This window comes from Nomascus leucogenys, chromosome 2, assembly GCF_006542625.1.
Source record: "Nomascus leucogenys isolate Asia chromosome 2, Asia_NLE_v1, whole genome shotgun sequence".
NCBI classification, from domain to species: Eukaryota; Metazoa; Chordata; class Mammalia; order Primates; family Hylobatidae; genus Nomascus; species Nomascus leucogenys.
Window position 1 is genome coordinate 76695987 of NC_044382.1, and position 26016 is coordinate 76722002.

Genomic DNA, 26016 nt, shown 5'->3' on the forward strand with positions numbered 1-26016 from the left:
CCTGGGTAGTTGGGACTACAGGCACACACTAGCATGCCTGGCTAATTTTTGTATTTTTTGTAGAGACGGGGTCTCACCATGTTGCCCAGGCTGGTCTTGAACTCCTGAGCTCAAGCAATCCTCCCATCTCAGCCTCCCAAAGTGCTGGGATTACAGGCATGAGCCACCACACCCAGCCCTTAATCATAGTAATAAATATTTATGCTGGATCAGACTCTGAGCTGGGCTCTGGAAATACAGAAATTAATCAAACACAAAGCCTGCCACCAGGAGCTCACAGTCCAATGAAGAGGGCGGCTGTGGCAATAGTTAGGATGCAGTATGGGAAAAGGTATAGGAGAGGACCCTTCCTGGGCTTGGAGATCCCAGAGGAAGGAGCCCTCACTCTGCCTGCCTGGCCAGGCAGGAGAGGACAGTGGTAGACAGTGAAGGAGGGAAAGATGCATGAGTTAACAGGACCAGTGTGAGCAGCGGAAGAGCAGCTGGCGTGGCTGTGGCATGGTGGGATGTGTTGGAGGGATTGGAACAGCAAAGGCGCCCAAGGAGAGACACTGGAAAGGAGGCAGTGGGTGGCTCCCAGGGCCTTGAATGTGATGCCAAGAGGTTTGGAACTTATCCTACAGGTCAGCAGAAGATGGAGGTGATGATGGATAGAACATAGACTTTTTTTTTTTTTTTTTTTTTTTTTAGGGAGTCAGGGCCGGGCGCCATGGCTCATACCTGTAATCCCAGCACTTTGGGAGGCCGAGGTGGGCAGATCACCACCTGAGGTCAGGAGTTCGACACTAGCCTGGCCAACATGGTGAAACCCCATCTCTACTAAAAACACAAAATTTAACCAGGCGTGGTGGTGGGCACTTGTAATCCCAGCTACTTGGGAGGCTGAGGCAGGAGAATTGTTTGAACCCAGGAGGCGGAGGTTGCAGTGAACGGAGATTGTGCCACTGCACTTCAGCCTGGGTGACTGAGCGGGACTCTGTCTCAAAAAAAAAAAAAAAAAAAAAAAAAAAGAGAGAGCATAGTTCACTGCAGCCTTAAACTCTTGGGCTCAAGTGAACCTCCCACCTCACTCTCCCAAGTAGCAGGGACCACAGGCACTTGCCACCATACCCAGCTAAGGGTCCCATTTTGGTACCCAGGCTGGTCTCAAACTCCTGACCTCAACTGATCCTCCCACCTAAGTAACATGGACTTGTTTGATTTTTGGTACAATGTGGTCATTTTTTGTTTGTATAGATACTGACCTATTATTGTGCACTAACAGTAGAAGTAAAGGTTCAGCTGGGCCGGGTGTGGTGGCTCAAGCCTGTAATTCCAGCACTTTGGGAGGCCGAGGAGGGTGGATCACAAGGTCAGGAGATAAGACCATCCTGGCTAACATGGTGAAATCCCATCTCTACTAAAAATACAAAAAATGAGGCCAGGCGTGGTGGCTCACGCCTGTAATCCCAGCACTCTGGGAGGCCGAGGCAGGCAGATCACGAGATCAGGAGATTGAGACCATCGTGGCTAACCTGGTGAAACCCTGTCTTTACCAAAAAAAAAAAAAAAAAAATTAGCCAGGCATGGTGGCGAGCGCCTGTAGTCCCAGCTGGTTGGGAGGCTGAGGCAGGAGAATGGCGTGAACCTGGGAGGCGGAGCTTGCAGTAAGCCAAGATCACACCACTGCACTCCAGCCTGGACGACAGAGAGAGACTCTGTCTCAAAAAAAAAAAAAAAAAAAATACAAAAAATTAGCCAGGTGTGGTGGCACACACCTGTAGTCCCAGCTACTTGGGAGGCTGAGGAAGGAGAATCGCTTGAACCCGGGAGGTGGAGGTTGCAGTGAGCTGAGACTGCGCCACTGCACTCCAGTCTGGGTAACAGAGCAAGACTCTGTCTCAAAAAAACAAAAAAAGGTTCAGCTGTTAGGCTGCTAGGTTTCAAATCTTTGGCTGTTTTCCAGCCATATGACCTTGGGCAAGTTATTTAACCTCTCCGGGCCTCAGAGCTTCCTCTGTAAAATGGAGACGGATAATAGTTCCTGCCTCACAGAGTTAGTTATGAAGATTAGTTACTCATAAAGTATTTAGCTCAGTGCCTGGCACATAGTGAGTGCTCAAAACATGCTACCTGGCCAGGCGCAGTGGCTCACACCTGTAATCCCAACACTTTGGGAGGCCAAGGCAGGCAGATCATTTGAACTCAGGAGTTCAAGACCTGTCTGGGTAACATAGTGAGACCCCGTTTCTACAAAAAAAATACAAAAAATTGGCCAGGCATGGTGGCATGCACCAGTAGTCCTGGCTACTTGGGAGGCTGAGGTAGGAGGATCTGCTTGAGCCCAGGAGGTGGAGGTTGCAGTGAGCTGAGATCACACCAGCGTGGTGTGACACACTCCAGCTTGGGCTACAGAGTGAAACTCTTATTGACTCAAGAAAAAAAAAAAGCTAGCTATTATTATTTAGGACACACCTGACTTTTCTTATATAGTAGAGATAACAAGTTTCCCTTAATAAATGTATGTAAACTTTTAAAATGTGGATCTATTTAAAGAACAAATATTAAGTAAACAGCAGAGTACGTTGTACAAGGATGTGTCTACATTGCATAGGCATGTGGATCCTCAAATGTGGGAAATACAGCCCCGGAGAAGTCTCCAGCCAGCAGTGGCTGTTAGAAAGGGAAATCGCATGGTGGGAAGGGAATTTTAGGAAGTTTACTCTGGAAGCCAATGTCAAGGCCAGACTATAGAGGGAGATCTGTGAGAAGGGTGGGACAAAAGTCCAGGAGAGAGTTGACGAGAGCCCCACCGCAGCAGGGGCAGAGCAGCGGGGGCAGCTCTGACATCTGTTTCAGAGTCTCTGGCTTCTGCTAGAGGAAGGAGAGTAGAAAACAGGACGAGCAGCTGGGGCGTCTGGGGCCAGAGGAGCAAGTACAGAGAACGTGGGGCGGAGGTGGGGAAGCTGGTGCATGGCGTGGGGTTGAGGGAGGGAGTGTCTGGGGAAGGCTAGAGAACAGAGCATTAGACTCACAGAGACTGGGCCAGGGCTGATTCTATTTCCCAGAAGTCCAGACTAAAATGAGGTTGGTTTGGGGAACTGAGAAGTTTCTCGCCCATCTTCAGGGTTGATCAATCATCAGTGAGGGACAAGAAATGACATGGGACAAGGTAACAGATAGAAGCTGGGAGCTAAACTTAGCTGTAACTGACAGAGCTGCTGCTATCACGTGGAGGGCCTCTATGCAAATTTTAAAAGGGCGGCCCTTCCTCTGGGCCATAGGAATGCCCTGTGCTAGGCAGCCCTGCTAACCTATCCCATAGCTTATCTGTGCCCCCAATCCCTTTCTCGTCATGCACTCCCCAGTATGGGGCTGATGGGGGAGTCTAGGTGAGTTCCCCGTCTCACCTTTCAGGATGGCCTGCAGCGAGGCCACCTCCTCTTGGCACTGCCGCTGCACCGCAGCCACAGCCTCGGCCTTCGTGCTCTCGCTCACCTCTGCCACAGCCTTCATGGTTTCCATTTCTGCCAGGGCGCCTGCCAGCTCAGCCCGAAGCCGGCTGAGCTCACCTGACTCGGCCTCACCATTTGCCCCTTCCTGGGGCCGGGGGTCCTCCAGTGCTGTGGGGGACAGGGATCAGCCTCTCTTCCCATCTCTTAACAACCCAGGCCACCTACCGGCTTAGCAAGTCCTGCAACCTAGTACTGTTGCCTTCACCTGGGGCCTCCTTCACCTGGGCCCGCCCGGCTCACCTGGCCCCGCCCCTGCCCCGCCCCCTTCCCACTCGCTCTGTCGGGTGCTGCCAACACTCCATCTCTTCCCGGTGGCCAGTTTCACTCAATCCTCATTTCGGTCCCACCCGGCCCCGCCCTCCCAATGGCGGCGCCCCTTCCTCACCGGGTCCCACCTCGCACCTGTCACTGGCCCTACCCCTTGAATGGCCGGGCCACGCCCCCCTTTGCCGGTGGCTCTAGGCCCCGCCCCCCTTCCCGCCGGCCCGGCCCCGCCCCTTCCTCCATCACCCCTCTCCACCCCCCATCCGCAGGTGGCTGGTTCGGCCCCGCCCCCAGCTTCACCGTCCCCCGCGTGCACGGTCGCCCCCTCACGTACCAGCCCCCGGCCGCCGCCGCCGCTCGTCGTCGTCCGCGGCCACCGGCGCAGCTGCTGCCATTGCCTCAGCGCAAACGGCGGATTCCCGCACTCCCTGGTGACGGAGCTCACCGCTTCCGGGTCCTCTCGGCTGTTTCCGGATCCGCTCGGCTGTTTCCGGATCGGCCCCGGGCTGGAGGCCCCGGACGGAGGATGGGGGATTGCCGAGCCTCGGCCGAAGATTCCCGAGTCGGCCCCCGGCACCGGCCCCGCCCCGGCTCTTCTTGGCTGGGTCGCGCGGTTCGGGAGGTCGCCTGCCTTTCAAGCCCCGAAGAGGATCCTTAAGAGGTCTTGCTCAGCGTCTCTCCGTGATCTTGGACGTCCTGCTCCAATTATGCCTCCTCTGGGACACCGGCCTGCGGAGCGCTCCCCCTCGCTCCCTCGCTGCCCCTGCCCGGAGCCAGCCTTTGATCGGCTCCGGCCGCCCTTCCGCCCGGGCCTGGCTTGCGTTACAGCGAATTGTGGCGGCGCCCTCCCTACACCTCCGCCCTCTTGGAGCGTCCCTCGGGGCAGGGCCGGGTCGGCTTCATTTTTCGAAGCGCCTCGGAGTCCCCGCGTAGTTAGTCGGAGTCTGAAACTTGCACGTCCCCACCCCCATTTTGTTACTCAGCCAGTCACCGCTTCCTGCTGGTTCCCTTTCCCCCTCCCAGCGCCCTCAAATCCCTCCTCTCCTCTCCGCCTGTGTCTAGATCAAGGCTCTTTATCTGTGACCTCCACCCGGACGGTGACAGGCAATTCAGATTTATGTCCAGAGCCTTGGTTCCCCTTCCCCCAAACCTTTTTTCCCTCTGTAAAGGACATGCCAGGAACCTGGAAGTCCTTGATTCTACGTTTGCTCCTGCAAGTCCCGTAAACTCTACTTCCAATGTGCTGACTATTCCAGAATGTGCCCCTTTTTCTCCATCTCTAGCGCTAACTCTCCGTCCCAGCTCCCATCACCTCTCCTGAACTTCCAGTGTCGACTCGGCCCTTTAATCAATTCTCCGTAAAGCAGCTGGAGTGATTTTTGTAAAACAGATAATGCAGTCTGAAAATGGCCAAAGGTAGAACGCTTTTACACTGTTGGTGGGAATGTAAATTAGTTCAACCATTGTGTAGACAGTGTGGTGATTCCTCAAAGACCTAGAACCAGAAATACCATTTGACCCAGAAATCCTATTACTGGGTATATATCTAAAGGAATATAAATCATTCTATTACAAAGATACATGCACGAGTATGTTCATCGAAGCACTATTCAAAATAGCAAAGACATGGACTCAACCCAAATGCCCATCAATGATAGACTGGATAAAGACAATGTGGTGCATATACACCATGGAATACTATACAGCCATAAAAAGGAACGAGATCATGTCCTTTGCAGGGACGTGGATGAAGCTAGACGCTATTATCCTCAGCAAATTAATGCAGGAACAGAAAGTTAAACATGCATGTTCTCACTTATAAGTGGGAGCTGAACAATGAGAACACATGGACACAGGGAGGGGACCAACACACTTGGGGGCCTGTGGGGTGGGGGTTGGGAGGTGGGAGGGAGAGCATTAGCAAGAGTAGCTAATGCATCCTGGGCTTGATACCTAGGTGATGGGTTGATGGGTGCGGCAAACTACCACGGCAGACGTTTACCTGTGTAACAAACCTCCACATCCTGCACATGTACCCCAGAACTTGAAATAAAGAAAATGGACAAAGGATATGAACGGACATTTCACTGCTGTCACAGGTGGCAATATGTGCATGAAAAGATGTTAAACAGCCGGGCGCGGTGGCTCAAGCCTGTAATCCCAGCACTTTGGGAGGCCGAGCTGGGCGGATCACGAGGTCAGGAGATCGAGACCATCCTGGCTAACACGGTGAAACCCCGTCTCTACTAAAAATACAAAAATTAGCTGGGACTACAGGCGCCCACCACCACGCCCGGCTAATTTTTTGTATTTTTAGTACAGACGGGGTTTCACTGTGGTCTCGATCTCCTGACCTCATGATCCGCCTGCCTCGGCCTCCCAAAGTGCTGGGATTACAAGCGTGAGCCACCGCGCCCGGCATACTGCGCACTTCTTGGAATGGCTAAAATAAGAATGCTAACACCAAATGCTGGTGAGTATGTGGAGAAACTAGGTTTCTCATATTTTGTTGATGGGAATGTGAAATGGTATAGCCACTCTGCAAAAAGAGTATGGCAGTTTTGAACAAAACTAAACATGCACTTACTTTTTCACCAAGTATAAAACCAAGTGTTTTCCACCAAGCTTGGAGCCGAGGTCTCGGCTCAAATGTTACCTCCTCAGTGAGGCCTTCCCTGATCACCCTAACTAAAATAACCACCTCTGGCTGAGTGTGGTGGCTTACACCTGTAATGCTAGCACTTTAGGAGGCCGATGGCAGGAGGATCATTTGAGCCCAGGAGTTTGAGACCAGCCTGGACAATATAGTGAGACCTCATCTCTACAAAAAATTGAAAAATTAGCTGGGCATGGCCAGGCGCGGTGGCTCACGCCTGTAATCCCAGCACTTCGGGAGGCTGAGGCAAGAGGATCGCCTGGGCCTAGGAGTTCAAGACTAGCCTGGGCAATATAGTGAGAAAGGAGAATAAAAGGAGTTTTCTCGCCTCTACAAAAAAAGGGAGAGAGTTTTTTTCCTAACTTCTTTTCCTTTTTTTTTTTGAAATGGAGTTTTGCTCTTGTCTCCCAGGCTGGAGTGCAATGGCGTGATCTTCGCTCACTGCAACCTCCGCCTTTCAAGTTCAAGCGATTCTCCTGCTTCAGCCTCCCAAGTAGCTGGAATTACAAGCACGCGCCACCACACCAAGCTAATTTTTGTATTTTTAGTAGAGACGGGGTTTCACCATGTTGGCCAGGCTGGCCTTGAACTCCTGACCTCAAATGATCCGCCCCCCTCAGCCTCTCAAAGTGCTGGGATTACATGAGCTACCTTGCCTGGCCCCTAACTTATTTTCTTTTCTTTATCCAGCAAATACCTGTTGAGTGTCTACTAGATGCCTGTGCACATCTAGGGATGGTAAAGATTTCTGTTCTCAAAGAAAGAACATTCTGGTACAGGAGGCAGATGAGAAGACTAGCAAATACACATGCATAATTTGAGATTGGGGCAAGTGCTGGGAATGAAATAGGGGCATGCGATCAAAAAAGCATGTGAGTAAAGAGAATTTGAGGAGGTTTTCTTTTTTTTCCTTTTTTCTTTTCTCTTCTTTTTTTTTTTTTTTTTTTTTTTTTTGAGACAGAGTCTCACTCTATCTTACAGGCTGGAGTGCGATGGTGCAATCTCGGCTCACTGCAACCTCTGCCTCCTGAGTTCAAGCAATTCTTCTGCCTCAGCCTCCCGAGTAGCTGGGATTATAGGCATGAGTTAATTTTTTTGTATTTTTAGTAGATACTGGGTTTCACCATGTTGGCCAGGCTGGTCTCATTCTCCTGACCTCAAGTAATCCACCCGCCTCAGCCTCCCAAAGTGCTGAGATTACAGGCATGAACCACTGTGCCCAGTCTTTTTTTGTATTTTTTCGTAGAGAGGGGGTTTCACCATGTTGCCCAGGCTAGACTTGAACTCCTGGGCTCAAGTGATCCTCCCACCTCAGGCTCCTGAGTAGCTGAGACTACAGGTATGCACCATCATGCCCAGATACATTTTTTTTGTATTTTTAGTAAAGACGGATTTCTCCATTTTGCCCAGGCTAGTCTTGAACTCCTGGACTCAAGTGATCTGCCCACCTGGGCCTCCCAAAGTGCTAGGATTATAGGCGTGAGCCACCGCACCCAGCCAATACATATGTATATATATATATATAGAGAGAGAGAGAGAGAGAGAGAGAAAGAAAGAGAGACAGGCTCTTGTTGCCCAGGCTGGAGTGCAATGGTGCCATCTCGGCTCACTGCAACCTCCATCCCCCTGATCCTCCTGCCTCAGCCTCCCAAGTAGCTGGGACCACAGGCATGTGCCACCACACCCAGCTAATTTTTTGTATTTTTGGTAGAGATGGGTTTTGCCATATTGCCCAGGCTGGTCTCCAACTCCTGAGCACAAGCAATCTGCCTGCCTTGGCCCCACAAAGTGCTGGGAGGTGAGAGTCACCTCGCCTGACCTGAGATATATTTTTTAAATAATAATGTATAGATTTTTGAAACACCGGGGGCACAGGGAAGGCCTCTTTGAAGAAGTACCATTTGAACTGAGACCTGAGTGATGAAAAGAACCAATCCAGCAAAGAACCAGAGCCCCCAGCAAAGATCCAGGAAAAAGGGCTGCAAGTGCAAGGGCCCTGAGGCAGGGAAGCACTTGGCAAGGAGGAGAGTGGTGGAGGTGCGAGGTGGAAAATGTAGGTAGGTCAGCAACACTCGGCCTACTAGGCCTTGGGTTGGAGTTCTTATCTTAGGTAGATAAAAAGCAACTGACTTTTTTTGTTTTTTAAAAAATTTCTGTAGAGATGGGGTCTCACTGTGTTGCACAGGCTGGTCTCAAATTCCTGTCCTCAAAGGATCCTCTCGCCTCGGCCTCCTAAAGTGTTGGGATTACAGGCGTGAGCCTCTGTGCCTGGCTGTAACTGACGTGTTTTAAGCAGGGGAATGACATGGTCTAGTGAAAGCTAGTCTGGGCAGCTGGGTAGCTAATGAGGGGATTAGAGAGATTTTGTTGAATGAAAGGCAGATTGAGTCCTGCTACTCGCCCCCTTCATTCCCTAGTGCCTCACTCTTCCGCATCCCAGCCCCCTCAACTGGCCAAAGGGAAGTGGGGGCCCTGCCACCTGTAGGGAGGGTCCCCTGGGGCTTGCCCACAGCAAACAGGAAGTCACAGCCTGGTGAGATGGGCCTGGGAATCAGCCACTGAGAAAGTGGGTCTCTTGGGTCCCTGAACTCTTTTTCTGAGTCCCTGCGGCAGTGAAAAAGACACAGAGGAACATAAAAGACACAGAGGAACATAGAGAGTGAGAGAGAGAGAGAGAAAGAGAGAGACAGAGAGGAGAGGCATGGGGCAGAATAAGAACAGATTTAGGAGTTAGAACTCCTGGGTTCTTTTAAAACAATTTTTCTTTTAGAGACAGGGTCTTGTTGTGTTGCCCGGGCTGGAGCACAGTGGCTATTCCCAGGCATAATCATGGTGCACTGCAGCCTTGAACTCCTGGGCTCAAGCGATCCTTCTACCTCGGCCTCCCAAGGACCTGGGACCATAGGCGTGTACCACTGTGCCTGGCTTTTGCCTGGTTTTGAACTGAGGCAGTATGACTTGAGCTCTTAGCCATTAATTAATGCTGTATCTCATTAACTGAGGGCTTACTATGTGCTGGACACTGGGCTAATCGTGCCGAACATATTGTCATTTTTAATCTTCACAAACAAACAATATTTGTATAGGACTGTTTTCTTTTTTTTTTTTTGAAACAGAGTCTCACTCTGCTGCCCAGGCTGGAGTGCAGTGGTGTGATCTCGGCTCACTGCAACCTCCGCCTCCTGGGTTCAAGTGATTCTCCTGCCTCAGCCTCCCAAGTAGCTGGGATTACAGGTGCGCGCCACCACGCCCGTTTTTTTTTTTTTTTTTTTTTGAGACGGAGTCTATGTGCTCAGCACTGTTCTAGGGCACTTGCAATTAGTGGTGAACAACACGGTCTCTACTCCAAAGGGCTCACATTCTTGTGCAGAAAACAGAAATGAACAAATAAACACACAAGATCATTTCCCATGGTGGTGAGAGCTGGGATGAAAATAAAACAGCGTGGCAGGGAGGAGGCAAGTGTTGTGAGTCTGGAGGGTTCCTGGAGAATGGGGCCTGAGGCGTGACCACCTCCTTCCTCTCTGGAGGGACTCGCTGCCGCCCCCGCAGACACCCATGGTTGAGTGCCCTCCAGGCCCCTGCCTGCCCCAGCATCCCCTGCGCGAAGCTGGGTGCCCCGGAGAGTCTGACCACCATGCCATCTCCTTGCCTCCTCTTCTTCCTCCTCTTCCTCACCCCCATGGAAGTCAGGCCCCAGGAACGTCTAGTGGTGAAGGTGGAAGGTATGTCCAAAGGGCAGAAAGGGAAGGGATTGAGGCTGGAAACTTGAGTTGTGGCTGGGTGTCCTTGGCTGAGTAACTTACCCTCTCTGAGCCTCCATTTTCTTATTTGTAAAATTCAGGGAGGGGTTGGAAGGACTCTGCCGGCTCCTCCACTCCCAGCTTTTGGAGTCCTCTGCTCTATAACCCGGTGTGAAGAGTGGGGGGGCTTGGAGGTGCCCCCCACCCCCATGCCCACACCTCTCTCCCTCTCTCTCCACAGAGGGAGATAATGCTGTGCTGCAGTGCCTCAAGGGGACCTCAGATGGCCCCACTCAGCAGCTGACCTGGTGTCGGGAGTCCCCGCTTAAACCCTTCTTAAAACTCAGCCTGGGGCTGCCAGGCCTGGGAATCCACATGAGGCCCCTGGCCATCTGGCTTTTCATCTTCAACGTCTCTCACCAGATGGGAGGCTTCTACCTGTGCCAGCCAGGGCCCCCCTCTGAGAAGGCCTGGCAGCCTGGCTGGACAGTCAATGTGGAGGGCAGCGGTGAGGGCCGGGCTGGGGCAGGGGCAGGAGGAGAGAAGGGAGGCCACCATGGACAGAAGAGGTCCGCGGCCGCAGTGGAGCTGGAGAGAGGGGCTGGAGGGATTGAGGGCAAAACTCGGAGCTAGGTGGGCAGACTCCTGGGGCTTTGTGGCTTCAGCATGAGCTGCTTCCTGTCCCTCTACCTCTCACTGTCTTCTCTCTCTCTGCGGGTCTTTGTCTCTATCTCTATCTTTGAGTCTCTATCTCTCTCCCTCTCCTGGGTGTCTCTGCATTTGGTTCTGGGTCTCTTCCCAGGGGAGCTGTTCCGCTGGAATGTTTCGGACCTAGGTGGCCTGGGCTGTGGCCTGAAGAACAGGTCCTCAGAGGGCCCCAGCTCCCCTTCCAGGAAGCTCATGAACCCCCAGCTGTATGTGTGGGCCAAAGACCGCCCTAAGGTCTGGGAGGGAGAGGCTCCGTGTGGCCCACCGAGGGACAGCCTGAACCAGAGCCTCAGCCAGGGTAAGGTGATGATCGGGGAGATCCCGGGAAGTGGGGGTCCAGAGACGGAGGGGAGGGGAAACTGAAGAGGTGAAACCCTGAGGATCAGGCTTCCCTCGTCTTATCTCTCCCTGTCCCAGACCTCACCATGGCCCCTGGCTCCACACTCTGGCTGTCCTGTGGGGTACCCCCTGACTCTGTGTCGAGGGGCCCCCTCTCCTGGACCCATGTGCACCCCAAGTGGCCTAAGTCCTCATTGCTGAGCCTAGAGCTGAAGGATGATCGCCCTGCCAGAGATATGTGGGTAATGGAGACGGATCTGTTGTTGCCCCGGGCCACAGCTCAAGACGCTGGAACGTATTATTGTCACCGTGGCAACCTGACCATGTCATTCCACCTGGAGATCACTGCTCGGCCAGGTAGAGTTTCTCTCAACTGGGAGGCATCTGTGTGGGGGTACTGGGAAGAAGTGGAAGCCAGTCAATCTTAGATTCCCCCAACCTGAGGGCTACTTCCAGCCTCACCCCAAACCCCAACTTCCACACAAAACATTGACTCCAAGTCTTTCTTTTTTTTGACGGAGTCTCGCTCTGTCGCCTAGGCTGGAGTGCAGTGGTGCCATCTCGTCTTGGCTCACTGCAACCTCCGCCTCCTAGGTTCAAGCGATTCTCCTGCCTCAGCCTCCTGAGTAGCTGGGATTACAGGTGCCCACCACCACACCTGGCTAATTTTTTTTTTTTCGAGACGGAGTCTTGCACTGTCACCTGGGCTGGAGTGCAGTGGCAAGATCTCAGCTCACTGCAACCTCCGCCTTCCAGGTTCAAGTGATTCTCCTGCCTCAGCCTCCCGAGTAGCTGGGATTACAGGCACCTGCCACCATGCCTGGCTAATTTTTTTGTATTTTTAGTAGAGATGGGGTTTCATTATGTTGGCCAGGCTGGTCTGAAACTCCTGACTTCGTGATCCACCTGCCTCGGCCTCCCAAAGTGCTGAGATTACAGGCATGAGCCACAGGGCTGGGCCAGGCCTAATTTTTGTGTTTTTAGTAGAGATGGGGTTTCTCCATGTTGGACCAGGCTGGTCTTGAACTCCTGACTTTGGGTGATCTGCCTGCCTTGGCCTCCCAAAGTACTGGGATTACAGGCGTGAGCCACCGCACCTGGCCTAGACTTCAAGTCTTTCTTCCCTCGCTTCCAAGACACTACTTTTCTGGGTCTTCACCTACCATTGCTTGCGCCTGCCCACCAGCTTGGGTGGAGTCTTCCTTCCTCCCCAAATCCTCACTCTTGGAGCCCTGGGCCCTCTTCTCATCCCTGTCTGCACACTTTCCCATTTGACCTTGACTCCCAGTGGCTTCTTGGGTCACCATGCCTTGGTGACTCTATTCTAGGCTCCATACTCAGCCATCTCCTGTGCCATTTGATATCCCATGGACACCTCAGGCTCAACAGATACAAAATCAAACTCAATGTCTTCCCCAAGTATAGTCTTCTGGGTGGCCCAGTGTAAGCAGAGGGCACCACCACCTGCTCCTTCGCCCAGGCTAAGAACCTGGGCATCCTTTCTTTTCCTCACCCCGTCCAACAAACTGGTCACAGTGTTCTGCCAATTCTCTCTCCTTCATGCAATCCTATCATGCTATCCTAACTGCAATTCACAAACCCAACCCCAACTTTCACTCCAAACTTGATCCAAGCAATGTGCTGGATCCCAACTGTAACCTTGCAAACTCAACTCTGCCCTTCACTTTGACCGTGACTATCCTTAATGGCAGCAGGAAACTGATCATTATGCTCCCCTCAATCCACACATTGCCTGAGTACAGCCATGGTTTGTCTATGATTTGCTCAAAAGACACTGCCCCATGTCCTGTGCCAGGCTCTGTGACAATCCCTGACCTCCTGGGACATGGCTCCTTAGAGAGAGGAGAGCCTTTCTCACAGCTTGGGACTTTGAGTCTGTGTCTTTTTTTTTTCTTTCTTTCTTTTTTTTTGAGATGGAGTCTCGCTCTGTCACCCAGGCTGGAGTGCAGTGGCGCAATCTCGGCTCACTGCAAACTCCGCCTCCCAGGTTCACGCCATTCTCCTGCCTCAGCCTCTCCAAGTAGCTGGGACTACAGGCGCCCGCCACCACGCCCGGCTAATTTTTTTGTATTTTTAGTAGAGGCGGGGTTTCACCGTGATCTCGATCTCCTAACCTCGTGATCCGCCCGCCTCAGCCTCCCAAAGTGCTGGGATTACAAGCATGAGCCACCGCGCCCGGCCTTTTTTTTTTCTTGAGACAGAGTTTTGCTGTGGTTGCCCAGGCTGGAGTGCAGTGATCTCGGCTCACTGCAACCTCCGTCTTCCGGGTTCAAGCGATTCTCCTGCCTCAGCCTCCCAAGTAGCTGGGATTACAGGCGCCCACCACCATGCCCAGCTAATTTTTTTGAATTTTTAGTAGAGATGGGGTTTCACCATGTTGGCCAGGCTGGTCTCGAACTCCTGACCTCAGGTGATCCACCCGCCTTTGCCTCCCAAAGTGCTGGGATTACAGGCGTGAACCACCACGCCCGGCCGAGTCTGTGTCTTGCCTCTGTGCCCCAGACTTGCGGTTCCTTGAGATCTCGGGATTGGGACGTAAGATGCCAGCCTGGGGTCCTCATCTCATAGCCCCTTCCCCCTAGTACTATGGCACTGGCTGCTGAGGACTGGTGGCTGGAAGGTCTCAGCTGTGACTTTGGCTTATCTGATCTTCTGCTTGTGTTCCCTTGTGGGCATTCTTCATCTTCAAAGAGGTGAGTCATGTCCCCAGTGGGTCTGTCCAAACCCTACTCCCTCTTCCCCAGGATAAGCTGGCTCTGGCCAGTCTGACAACCATCTTTCTTTCCTCCCATCCCTCCCTTCAAGACCCCAGAATCCTGTTCTCCCCAGTCTTCCTCTAGCCTCCCTCAAACTTCCCAAGCCTCTTGCAATTTTTTTTTTTTTTTTTTTTTTTTGAGACAGGGTCTCATTCTGTCACCCCACCTGGAGTGCAGTGGCACAATCTGAGCTCACTGTAACCTCTGCCTTCCAGGCTTAAGTGATCCTTGTGCCTCAGCCTCCCGAGTAGCTGAGACTACAAGTGTGTGCCACCACACCCGGCCAATTTTTTTATATTTTTAGTACAGACAGAGTTTCGCATGTTGCCCACGCTGGTCTCGAACTCCTGAGCTCAGGCAATTTGCCGGCCTCGGCCTCCCAAAGTACTGGGATTACAGGCGTGAGCCACCGTGCCTGGCTCCCTCAAAAAAAAAATTTTTTTTTTTTTTAGATGGAGTTTTTGTTCTCTTGCCGATGTTGGAGTGCAATGGCACGATCTCGGCTCACTGCAACCTCCGCCTCCGGGGTTCAAGCGATTCTCCTGCCTCAGCCTCCCTATAAGCTAGGATTACAGGCACCCACCACCACGTCCGGCTAATTTTTATATTTTTAGTAGAGACGAGGTTTCACCATATTGGCCAGGCTGGCCTCGAACTCTTGACCTCAAATGATCCGCCCGCCTCGGCCTCCCAAAGTGCTGGGATTACAGGCACGAGCCACCGCGCCCGTCCGCCTTGCAATTTGAACTCCTGTCTCCTCTGTTGAACCAAGTGACCTCCCCAGCACCTCGCCCCACAAATCCTCACCCTGCCAAGCAGCCCCTCCTCTGATCACTCCCTTTAACTCCCACCAGCCCTGGTCCTGAGGAGGAAAAGAAAGCGAATGACTGACCCCACCAGGAGGTAATGCAACCAGTGCACCCCGCGGTAACACCCTCCACCTTCACTTTATGCCTTGCACTTACTGTTTCCTCTGCCCAGGGGTTCTTTGCTCCGTCTCTACTGTTTCAAATACTGCCCAACCTCAAAGCCCATCTCCAAAGCTACCTCCTCTGTGAAGACCTCCTTGGAAATGACCATCTCAAACTCCTCTATTGGCTGTCCCAGCACAAGTGATCACGTTTAACCTGTGAAGGCCTGGACAGAATCTTGAGTGGGTCCGCCATTCCCTTCCAAGTCGGCCCTCACCGTGCACTTCCTCTTCTCCCGCCAGGTTCTTCAAAGTGACGCCCCCCCCAGGAAGCGGGCCCCAGAACCAGTACGGGAACGTGCTATCTCTCCCCACACCCACCTCAGGCCTCGGTAAGAGGCACCGCCCCTCCAGCCTATAGCTCCGCGCCCAGACCCAGGGCTCCACCCCCACTGTCCTCATCCCTCCAATCCACTGTGCGCCAAGCCTTCTGGAGCTCGGAACTCCGCCCCCGGGGCGGGGAGTCCCGCCCAGCTATGAGTCCCGCCTCTAGAGCCAGGCCCCGCCTCCAAGGCTCAGAGCCACGCCCCCAGGACCCAGAGCCTGAAGTCGTGATCAAGAGCAGAACCTCGCCCCAGAACTGAAGGCCTCTGCCCTAGATTTGGATCCCGCCCCAGGGTTCAAGGCCGGGTTCCTAGACCCAGAGTCCATTCGCAGAGCCCAAAACATCCTCTTCTCGTGCCCCGCCGCGCGGACCCTCAGCCTTGACCGCCCCAATCTCTTCTGACCCCGTCTTACAACGCCCCTCTCGCCAGGACGCGCCCAGCGTTGGGCCGCAGGCCTGGGGGGCACCGCCGCGTCTTATGGAAACCCGAGCAGCGACGTCCAGGCGGATGGAGCCGTGGGGTCCCGGAGCCCGCCGGGAGTGGGTGAATGACTGGGAGAGGGAAGGGTCGTTCCCCACATGGAGGGGGTTGCAGCGGTCTGTGGCCCGAATAGTGGACTGGGGCCTGGAGGAGAGGGGGCATGACTCGGTTCCCCATTCCCATCCCCAAACCCCCAGGCCCAGAAGAAGAGGAAGGGGAGGGCTATGAGGAGCCTGACAGTGAGGAGGGCTCCGAGTTCTATGAGAACGACTCCAACCGTGGGCAGGAACAGCTCTCCCAGGGTAAGGCTGCCCTCCCCCTGGCCCCCCACCTCTCTGCGGTGGCCTGTGGACTCCCATGGACACCCCTCCTTCTCCACCAGATGGCAGTGGCTACGAGAACCCTGAGGACGAGCCCCTGGGTCCTGAGGACGAAGACTCCTTCTCCAGTGGTAACTTGGGGCCTTTGTGGGACCTCAGAGACTTAGGTGTAATTGCAGCACTGTGACACCCCTAGAAGGGGTCCCTGGAGTTCTCTCTCTTCTGCCACAGCTGAGTCTTACGAGAACGAGGATGAAGAGCTGACCCAGCCGGTCGCCAGGACAATGGGTGTGTGTGAGGATGGCAACAGTCCAGGGGGGAAGTGGAGGACACCTGGAGGCCAGGAGGAATGGTAACCTCCCTTTTCCCTTTCCAGACTTCCTGAGTCCTCATGGGTCAGCCTGGGACCCCAGCCGGGAAGCAACCTCCCTGGGTGAGAGATGCTTTAGATCAGACTGCCTTGCCCAGCTTGGGTGACCTGGCCTCAGCTGTGACACCAGATCCAACTTTGACCTGACCCTGACCCCAAACCTGAACCCAATCCTGTGACTCCTCTCACCTCAACACTGAGCCCCATCCCCCATCCTGACCCCCAATATTTACCCCCTCCCTAACTGAATATCAACACCGATCCCAATGCAGTATCAGCCTGGACTTGACCTCCACCTCACCTCAGCCCCAGTGGAGACCTCAACTTGGACCCCAGCTTACTCTGCAGCTTCTTCATGACTCTGACTCCCTCCAGTTTTTTCTTTTTCTTTCTTTTTTTTTTTTTTCTTGAGACGGAGTCTCGCTCTGTCGCCCAGGCTGGAGTGCAGTTGCCGCCTCTGCCTCCTAGGTTCAAGCGACTCTTATGCCTCAGCCTCCTGAGTAGCTGGGATTATAGATGTTTGCCACCACACCTGGCTAATTTTTGTATTTTTAGTAGAGACAGGTTTTCGCCATGTTGGCCAGACTTGTCTCAAACTCCTGGCCTGTAGTGATCTGCCCGCCTCGGCCTCCCAAAGTGCTGGGATTACAGGCATGAGCCACCACGCCCGGCCCAGTTCTGTTCTTGACCTCTTCCCTAGCCATAAGCTAACCCATATCTAACCCTGACCTTACAGCTAACTGGGGCCCCAAACCCGATGCTGACTGAATCACCCCTTCCCAGCACAGCAGGGGTGATGCCCCTCACCTTCCTCTGCCCCTCAGTCTTCCTCCTTACCGTAGGCTGTACTTCCTGTGCCCTAGCCTCCAATTCTCCATCCCCCGCCCAAGCAGGGTCCCAGTCCTATGAGGATATGAGAGGAATCCTGTATGCAGCCCCCCAGCTCCGCTCCATTCGGGGCCAGCCTGGACCCAATCATGAGGAAGGTGGGTGCTTCTGCCGCTGTCCCCTGCTTTCCCCTGGGCTGACTTTGCCTTCCAGCCTACTTCCAGTGCCACCTGTGTTCTCCTCCTCCCTGGTCCTATCCAGATGCAGACTCTTATGAGAACATGGATAATCCCGATGGGCCAGACCCAGCCTGGGGAGGAGGGGGCCGTATAGGCACCTGGAGCACCAGGTGATCCCAGGTGAGCTGGGACTGCCCCTAGGGAAAGGGGGGAGGGAGGGAGATAGGCACGGATGGCAGTGGCTGCTGGCTCTCAGGGAGGGAGAGGGAACAGGGTTCCTAGGGCCTGGTGGGCAGGGGGAGGGCCGCTGGACCCCTCCCCATCACCGTTTCTTCTGCATAGCCTGGATCTCCTCAAGTCCCCAAGATCCACACCTGACTCTGAAATCTGAAGACCTCGAGCATATGATGCCAACCTCTGGAGCAATGTTGCTTAGGATGTGTGCATGTGTGTACGTGTGTGTGTGTTTGTATACACGCCAGTGATACTTCCAGTCCCTTTTGTATTCCTTAAATAAACTCAATGAGCTCTTCCAATCCTATGAAGTAGTGCCATTGTGTGGGAAGGGAAAGAAAGGCGTCTTGAATCCAATGGAAGGGAGGGCTGCCTTCTGCATACAAAGGGCCTTTTCCCCATGCGGTGGCCCACACTTGTAATCCCAGCATTTTAGGAGGCCAAGCAGGTGGATCATTTGAGGTCAGGAGTTCGAGATCAGCCTGGGCGACCTGGTGAAACCCCATCTCTACTAAAAATACAAAAATTAGCCGGGTGTGGTAGCGAGCCTGTAGTCCCAGCTACTCAGGAGGCTGAGGTTGGAGAATCACTTGAACCTGGGAGGCAGAGGTTGCAGTGAGCGGAGATGGTGCCATTACACTTCAGCCTGGGCGACAGAGCAAGACTCTGTCTCAACAAAAAATAAAGATAAAAATAAAACAAAGGGCCTTTCCCCTTCCATGGCCTAGCCTTCACCTACTGCCCTCTTTTGCCCAGTACCCACGGATCCCTCACGATCAGCCCCCTCCCACCATCCAGCTACCCAATTATCATTAATTCAGCAGTTGCATGCTGGGTGCCAGTGGAGAAAAAACAGCCCAGGAATTAGCAGTCTAGTTAGAAGACGCTATTCATTGTCACTGAGTACTTATTTATTGAGCATCTACTATACTCTTTTTTTTGTTTTTGAGACGGGCTCTCACTTTGTTGCACAGCCTGGAGTGCAGTGGTGCAATCATGGCTCACTGCAGCCTCGACCTCCCAGGCTCAAGAGTTTCTCCCACCTCAGCCTCCCGAGTAGCTGGGATTACAGGTGCCCGCCACCATGCCCAGCTAATTTTTTGTATTTTTAGTAGAGATGGGGTTTCACTATATTGGCCAGGCTGGTCTCGAACGCCTGACCTCATGATCCACCCGCCTCGGCCTCCCAAAGTGCTGGGATTACAGGCGTGAGCCACCGCACCCGGCCACAGCTCATTTTTTATTTTTTGTAGAGACGAGGTCTTGCCATGCTGCTCAGGCTGGTCTTGAATGCCTGGGCTCCAGTGATCCTACCAACCTTGGCCTCCCAAAGTGCTGAGATTACAGACGCCCACTACCACACCTGGCTAATTTTGTATTTTTAGTAGAGACGGGGTTTCCCCATGCTGGCCAGGCTGGTCTCAAACTCCTGACCTCAGGTGATCCACCTGCCTCAGCCTCCCAAAGTTCTGGGATTACAGGCGTGAGCCACAGTGCCCGACCTTACTATGTTCTAAGCACTAATATCAATGAGCAAATTTTATCCTTACAATAACTTCACAAAGATAGTAAACACTTATTATGTGCCAGGATTGTATTCAAATATTTTATGTATATTTTATGGACATGTTATGTATGTTTGTGTATATTCATTCATTTTATCGTTACGACCCTACGAGGTAGGTATACTATTAATATTATTTTCACCATTTCTTTTCTTTCTTTCTTTTTTTTTTGAGACAGGGTCTCACTCTGTCACCCAAGCTGGAGTGGGTGGTGCCATCTTGGCTCACTGCAACCTCTGCCTCCTGGGTTCAAGCGATTCTCCTGCCTCAGCCTCCCAAGTAGCTGGGATTACAGGCCTGTGCCACCACACCTGGCTGATTTTTGTATTTTTAGTAGAGATGGAGTTTCTCCATGTTGGCCAGGCTGGTCTCTATCTCCTGGCCCCCAGTTAACAGCCTTCTACCTCGGCCTCCCACCCTGTTTTTGTTGTAGAAATTTCTTCCTTATATCTGAGCATGTAAAACTTACTTCATCTTTTTTTTTTTTTTTTTTTTTTTTGAGACGGAGTCTCGCTCTGTCACCCAGGCTCGGCTCACTGCAACCTCTCTCTTCCCTGTTCAAGCAATTCTCCTGCCTCTGCCTCCTGAGTAGCTGGGATTATAGGCACGTGCAACCACACTCGGCTAATTTTTGCATATTTAGTAGAGACCGGGTTTCACCATGTTGGCCAGGCTGGTGTCGAACTCCTGACCTCAGGTGATCCGCCCACCTCAGCTGGGATTACAGGCGTGAGCCACTGCACCTGGCCTTTTTTTTTTTTTTTTTTTTTTTGACATCGAGTCTTGTTCTGTCACCCAGACTGGAGTGCAGTGGCTCGATCATAGCTCACTGCAACTCCTGGTCTCAAGTGATCTGCCTGCCTTGGCCTCCCAGGGTGCTGGGATTACAGGCACCCAGCCCCTAAAACTTCTTTCATCTGTATTAACATTACTACGATGTGCCAGGCATTGTACCATTCTCCAGGTGGCAACTCATTTTATCTTTACCACTGTCCTACGAGGAAAATACACTAAAAATTATTATTATTTTACAGCTCAGGAGATTGGGGCACAGATAAATTAAATACTTCAATTGCTAACTGACTTTAGGCAACTTAACCTGACCCTCCATTGCCTCAGCTATAAAATCCCATTAAGGCGGAGGCATGCTGTAGTTACTATTACCTTTACATGGCATGTAAAAGAAGTCAAAGAAACCTTCCATGGAGGCAGGGCACAGTGGCTTATGTCTGTAATCCCAGCCCTTTTGGAGGCCAAGGCGGATGGGATCAGCTGAGGTCAGGAGTTTGAGACCAGCCTGGCCAACATGGTGAAACCTCCTCTCTATTAAAAATACAAAAATTAGCCGGGCGTGGTGGCGGGCGCCTGTAATTACAGCTCCTCGGAAGGCTGAGGCAGGAGAATTGCTTGAATCTGGGAGGCAGAGGTTGCAGTGAGCCAAGATGGCACCACTGCACTCCAGCCTGGGGGGCAGAGCGAGACACCGTCTCAAAACAAAAACAACAGCAAAAACCTTCCGTGGTGACCCCATGAGCCATGAGAATGGAAGTCCCCATGGAAGGTTTCTTTGATTTCACAGAAGGTGTCTTTGACTTCTTTGTGTTTCTCCTGCCTGTGACAGCCTCGTGGGTTCCTGGGGCCCCACTAACAACCCCTGGGGCCGGCTTGCTTTGGCTCCTGCCACAGTCTTACAGGCTGCACAAGATTCTGACCATTTTATTTATGAGTTCCTCAGAACAGGTTTCTGCACCAGAGGTTTGGGCTAACTCCAAGCCTATACTTTGGTCAGCCTTGGGGTTCTGAGTGCCTGGATGGCTTTTTCTATCCACTCTCAGGTGGCTCGCTTCTACATTGTGTGCCAGGGCCTGGGGATGGATTTTTTTTTTTTTTTTGAGGCGAAGTCTTGCTCTGTTGCCCAGGCTGTAGTGCAGTGGTGCGATCTCGGCTCACTGCAATCTCTGCCTCCTGGGTTCAAGCGATTCTCCTGCCTCAGCCTCCTGAGTAGCTGGGATTACAGGCAGGTGCCACTATACCGGCTAATTTTTGTATTTTTAGTAGAGATGGGGTTTCTCCATGTTGGTCAGGCTGGTCTCGAACTCTTGGCCTCAAGTGATCCACCCGCCTCAGCCTCCCAAAGCCCAAAGTGCTGGGATTATAGCCCAGGCTGGAGTGTAATGGTGTGATCTTGGCTCACTGCAACTTCCGCCTCCTGGGTTAAAGCGATTCTCCTGCCTCGGCCTCCCGAGTAGCTTGGATTACAGGTGCCTGCCACCATGCCCGGCTAATTTTTTATATTTTTAGTAGAGACGGTTGGTGGGGGGTGTTTCACTATGTTGGCCAGGCTGGTCTTGAACTCCTGACCTCCTGATCTACCTGCCTTGGCCTCCCAAAGTGCTGGGATGACAGGCGTGAGCCACCTTGCCCAGCCCCCATGTGGGTGTTAAAATGCCAATCGTAGGAGATTCCTGCATTCCCATAGGCTGCTTGACTTCACCGTCCCCACTGCCCCCACCACTGTGGCTTTGATTTTCCTCCTTATTCTGGAACCAAGAAGATTCTGTCTTCCTTTTGAGCTTAGCTACCTATTAAAAAAAGAAAAGAAAAAAGCAGCACTCCTCATTATATTTTGCTTAGTGTATGCATGCATTTGGAATACAAACCTCTAGTACTTCTTTATGCTTGCATCTTGAACACAAGTCTCTGAGATTCCAAAAAAAAATCCAGATCATCTAGTGCAGCATTTATCTGCTCCCCACCAGCTGTTCGCATTGCCATAATCCCCTACCTTAAGCTTCAGCTAAAATAAGCTCTCACATGGCTGTAATCCTTGCCGTTCCCTATTACCTTTCTCCCAGCCTGCTTCATTCATCTTGGTGTCCTGCCTGTCTGAAGCACCTGAGCCTGTGACTCCTGGTGAAAATATCCTGCTGGCCAGGCTTGGTAGCTCACACCTGTGATCCCAGCCCTTTGGGAGGCTGAGGCGGGTGGATCGTGAGGTCAGGAGTTCGAGATCAGCGTGGCCAACATGGTGAAACCCCGTCTCTACTAAAAATACAAAAATTAGCCAGGCATGGTGGCTTGTGTCTGTAGTCCCAGCTACTTGGGAGGCTGAGGCATGAGAATTGCTCGAACCCAGGAGGCGGAGGTTGCAGTGATCCGAGATCGTGCCATTGCACTCTAGCTTGGGCGACAGAACAAGACTCTGTCTCAAAAAATAGAAAACAAAAAGAACACATCCTGTCTTGCTGGGATCGGATCCATGTCCAAGTCATCTCTGTGCCCCTGCTCCCCAGCTGGGGGATGAGAAGGGTCAGGCAATGAGTGGGGAAGGAGGAGGAGGAGTGAATGAGGGGCTGTGGGAAGTGCTGTGATGGGTGCTTTATGCATTCGGGGTGCAGAGGAAGGAGACACCCTTGTGGGCTCTGCCACTTTGGGGAGTCTCCCAGGAAGTTGAGGTTGGAACAGAGGTGTGCTGCCTCCCACCAAGTGCCCTGGAATCAGACTAGCTGTTTTTTTTTTTTTTTTTTGATGGAGTCTGGCTCTGTCACCCAGGTTGGAGTGCAGTGGTGCAATCTTGGCTCACTGCAACCTCCACTTCCCAGGTTCAAGCAATTCTCCTGCCTCAGCCTCCTGAGTAGCTGGGACTACAGGCACACACCACCATGCCCAGCTAGATTTTTTTTGTTTGTTTGTATTTTTAGTAGAGACGGGGTTTCATCATGTTGGCCAGGCTGGTCTTGAATGCCTGACCTCAGATGATTTGCCTGCCTCAGCCTCCCAAAGTGGTGGGTTTACAGGCATGAGCCACTGTGCCTGGCCCAGACTAGCTGGGTTTATGTGAATCCTGGCTCCACCCCTTTCCAGCTACATGACTTAAGCTCTCTGAACTGCAGTTTCCTGGTGTGTAAAATAGACCATGAAATAGTAATTCAGAAAATGAGGACATTATCAATGAGTCTTAAATGACATGTAAAACATACAACAGTGGCTTAGCAAGGACTCAAACATGAGCTCTTATTATTTGACATCTTTTTTTTTTTTTTTTTTTTTTGAGACAGGGTCTCACTAGGCTAGGCTAGGCCAAGTTAGAGGGTAATGGCACAATCATAGCCCACCGTAACTTTGAACTCCTGGATTCGAGTAATTCTCCCTCCTCAGCCTCCCTAGTAGCTGGGACTATAGGCATGCACCACCACACCCGGCTGGCTAACTTCTGTATTTTTTGGTAGAGAAGGGGTTTTGCCATGTTGCCCAGGCTGGTCTCGAGCTCTTGGCCTCAAGTGATCCTCCCACCTCGGCCTCCCAAAGGGCTAGGATTACAGTCGTGAGCCACTGCACCTGGCCAAAATATATATATATTTTAAGAGATGAGGTCTCGGCTGGGCACGGTGGCTCACACCTGTAATCTCAGCACTTTTGGAGGCTGAAGGGGGTGGATCACGAGGTCAAGAGATCGAGCCCATCCTGGCCAACATGGTGAAACCCCGCCTCTACTAAAAATACAAAAATTGGCTGGGCTTGGTGGCACACGCCTGTAGTCCCAGCTACTTGAGAGGCTGAGGCAGGAGAATCGCTTGAACCCAGGAGGCGGAGGTTGCAGTGAGCCGAGATCGCGCCACTGCACTCCAGCCTAGCAACAGAGCAAGACTCCGTCTCAAACAAAAACAAAAACAAAAAACAGAGATGAGGTCTCGCTATGTTTGCCCAGGCTAGCCTTGAGCTCCTGGACTCAAGCAATCTTCCCATCTCAGCGTTCCTAGTAGCTGGGACTTACAGGTGCACTTTCAGCTCTTGAGCAAGGTTTGGGGAAAGGAGACTTGAAAATTTTAGATTCTCAGGGCCACCTCCTGCTTGTGGTTTGCAGTGGCTTCCCGGGAGCGCCCAAGGCTGGCCTGCAGCCTGGCTACAGAGAGAGGCTGAAGGCCTCCTGGGGCTGGGAAGTCGGTGGAGTCCAGGAGCCTCCGTTTCCTGGAAAACATCTCCACCTGCTGGCTGTTGTGCGCCTGCAGTCTTGACCTTGGCCGAGTCTGCACGGGGAAGGGAAATGCATGCTGGTCCAGCTGGGGGCGCCTGGAGGGGACATCGGTGCCGCGGTTGGGATGGAGGCGTATGGGATGGGACTAGGGCAGAGGTCGACATGCCGTTCTGCGTGAATGTATGAGGCGCGAGTTTTGTGAGCACCGTGGGTGTGTGAGCAGCATGTGGTATTAGGGTGTGTGCCGTGTGAGTATCCTGTGCGACATGTGGCGTAGGACGTAAGTGTGAGGCGGCAGGGGGTTATACGGTTGGAGGCAAAGTGGGAAGAGTGAAGTGTTGAAGGGGCGTGTTTGTGTTGTGTTGGGATATATGTTGTGCAGGAGTTGCCAACGCTGTGGATGCGTGGAGGGCGTGTAGTCTCCGAGGTGCACAATATTGTTGGTAGGAGGTGTTGGCGAGTGTGTTCGGGAAATATAATGAAGAAACAAAATATCTCAACCCAACAAACTTCTCCACAAAGGTAGTAGAGACAGAAAACAGTTTTATTCTTATTTTTGTTTAAAAAGTTGTAAAGTGGGCTGGGCGCGATGGCTCACACCTGTAATCCCAGCACTTTGGGAGGCTGAGGCGGGCGGATCACCTGAGGTCGGGAGTTCGAGACCAGCCTGACCAATATGAAGAAACCCCATCTCTACTAAAAGTACAAAAAGTTAGCCAGGCGTGGTTGTTGCATGTCTGCAATCCCAGCTACTCAGGAGGCTGAGGCAGGAGAATCGCTTGAACCCAGGAGGTGGAGGTTGCAGTGATCCAAGATTGTGCCACTGCACTCCAGCCTGGGCAACAAGAGTGAAACTCCAACTCAAAAAAAAAAAAAAAGTTTTAAAATGTACTATTATTTTTCATAGAGTTGGGGGTTTTACTATATTGCCCAGGCGGGTCTTAACGCTCAGCCTGAAGTGATCCTCCCACCTTGGCCTCCCAAATTGCTGGGATTACAGACGTGAACCACTGTGCCTGGCCTTAAATTGTATGTATTTATTTATTTTTAGAGAGAGGGTCTTGCTCTGTTGCCCAGGCTAGAGTGCAGTGGTGAGATCATAGCTCACTGCAGCCTTGAACTCCTGGGCTCAATCAGCCTCCCAAGTAGCTAGGACTACAGGTGTGCATCACCACACCCACTAATTATTATTACTTTTTGTAGAGACAGGGTCTTGCTATATTGCCCAGGCTGGCCTTGAACCCTAGACCTCAAGTGATCCTCCCACCTCAGGCTCCCAGTGCTGGGATTACAGGCATAAGCCACCGTGCCTGGGCTAGTTTTATTATGGAATAAGCATAATGTTTCTTTCTTTTTTGACATGGAGTTTCACTCTTGTTGCCCAGGCTGGAGTGCAATGGCACGATCTCAGCTCACTGGAACCTCCGCCTCCCGGGTTCAAGTGATCCTCCTGCCTCAGGCTCCGGAATAGCTGGGATTACAGGTGCCCACTACAATGCCTGGCTAATTTTTTGTATTTTTAGTAGAAAAATACACCACCTTATTGGCCAGGCTGGTCTCGAACTCCTGACCTCAGGCGATCCAACCGCCTCAGCCTCCCAAAGTACTGGGATTACAGGTGTGAGCCACTGCACCCGGCTTGAATAAGCATTAAGTTAGAATGTGATGCACATCACTGGCAATCTGCTAAAAGATTTCAAAGGCAAAAAGAAATATCTCATCCTTCCTTACAGCCAAGCAGGTATAAACCATTATCCTGTTTTCAAGATAAAATTTCAAATTCCATAT

The 26016-nt window shown here is 52.3% G+C and overlaps 2 protein-coding genes across 2 annotated transcripts in view; one reads left to right on the forward strand and one right to left on the reverse strand.

The window, feature by feature from the left end:
- Positions 1 to 4735, reverse strand: part of RABEP2 (rabaptin, RAB GTPase binding effector protein 2) — a 21995-nt gene extending 17260 nt beyond the window's left edge. The window contains exons 1-2 of the mRNA XM_030799261.1: positions 4093 to 4735; positions 3390 to 3602 (exon numbers count right to left, since the gene is read on the reverse strand). Of these exons, the coding sequence (XP_030655121.1) occupies positions 3390 to 3602; positions 4093 to 4153 (274 nt within the window). The 5' untranslated portion in view covers positions 4154 to 4735. The remainder of the gene's footprint in view (positions 1 to 3389; positions 3603 to 4092) is intronic.
- Positions 4736 to 10051: 5316 nt separating this feature from the next.
- CD19 (CD19 molecule) lies at positions 10052 to 17978 on the forward strand. The gene is made up of 15 exons (XM_030799262.1): positions 10052 to 10139; positions 10399 to 10665; positions 10960 to 11163; positions 11283 to 11561; positions 13808 to 13918; positions 14836 to 14884; positions 15195 to 15283; positions 15707 to 15820; positions 15955 to 16059; positions 16140 to 16208; positions 16309 to 16365; positions 16454 to 16510; positions 17341 to 17433; positions 17537 to 17634; positions 17797 to 17978. Exons 1-14 carry the CDS (start codon positions 10052 to 10054, stop codon positions 17626 to 17628), a joined length of 1674 nt encoding a protein of 557 aa, XP_030655122.1. The 3' UTR covers positions 17629 to 17634; positions 17797 to 17978.
- The last annotated feature ends 8038 nt before the right edge of the window (positions 17979 to 26016 follow it).

Coding starts and splice junctions, on each gene's coding strand:
- CD19 (XM_030799262.1), top strand. CDS start 10,052: ATGCCATCTCCTTGCCTCCTCTTCTTCCTCCTCTTCCTCACCCCCATG. Junction 11,562..13,807: donor GGAGATCACTGCTCGGCCAG/GTAGAGTTTCTC, acceptor CCTTCCCCCTAG/TACTATGGCACTGGCTGCTG. Junction 13,919..14,835: donor CATTCTTCATCTTCAAAGAG/GTGAGTCATGTC, acceptor AACTCCCACCAG/CCCTGGTCCTGAGGAGGAAA.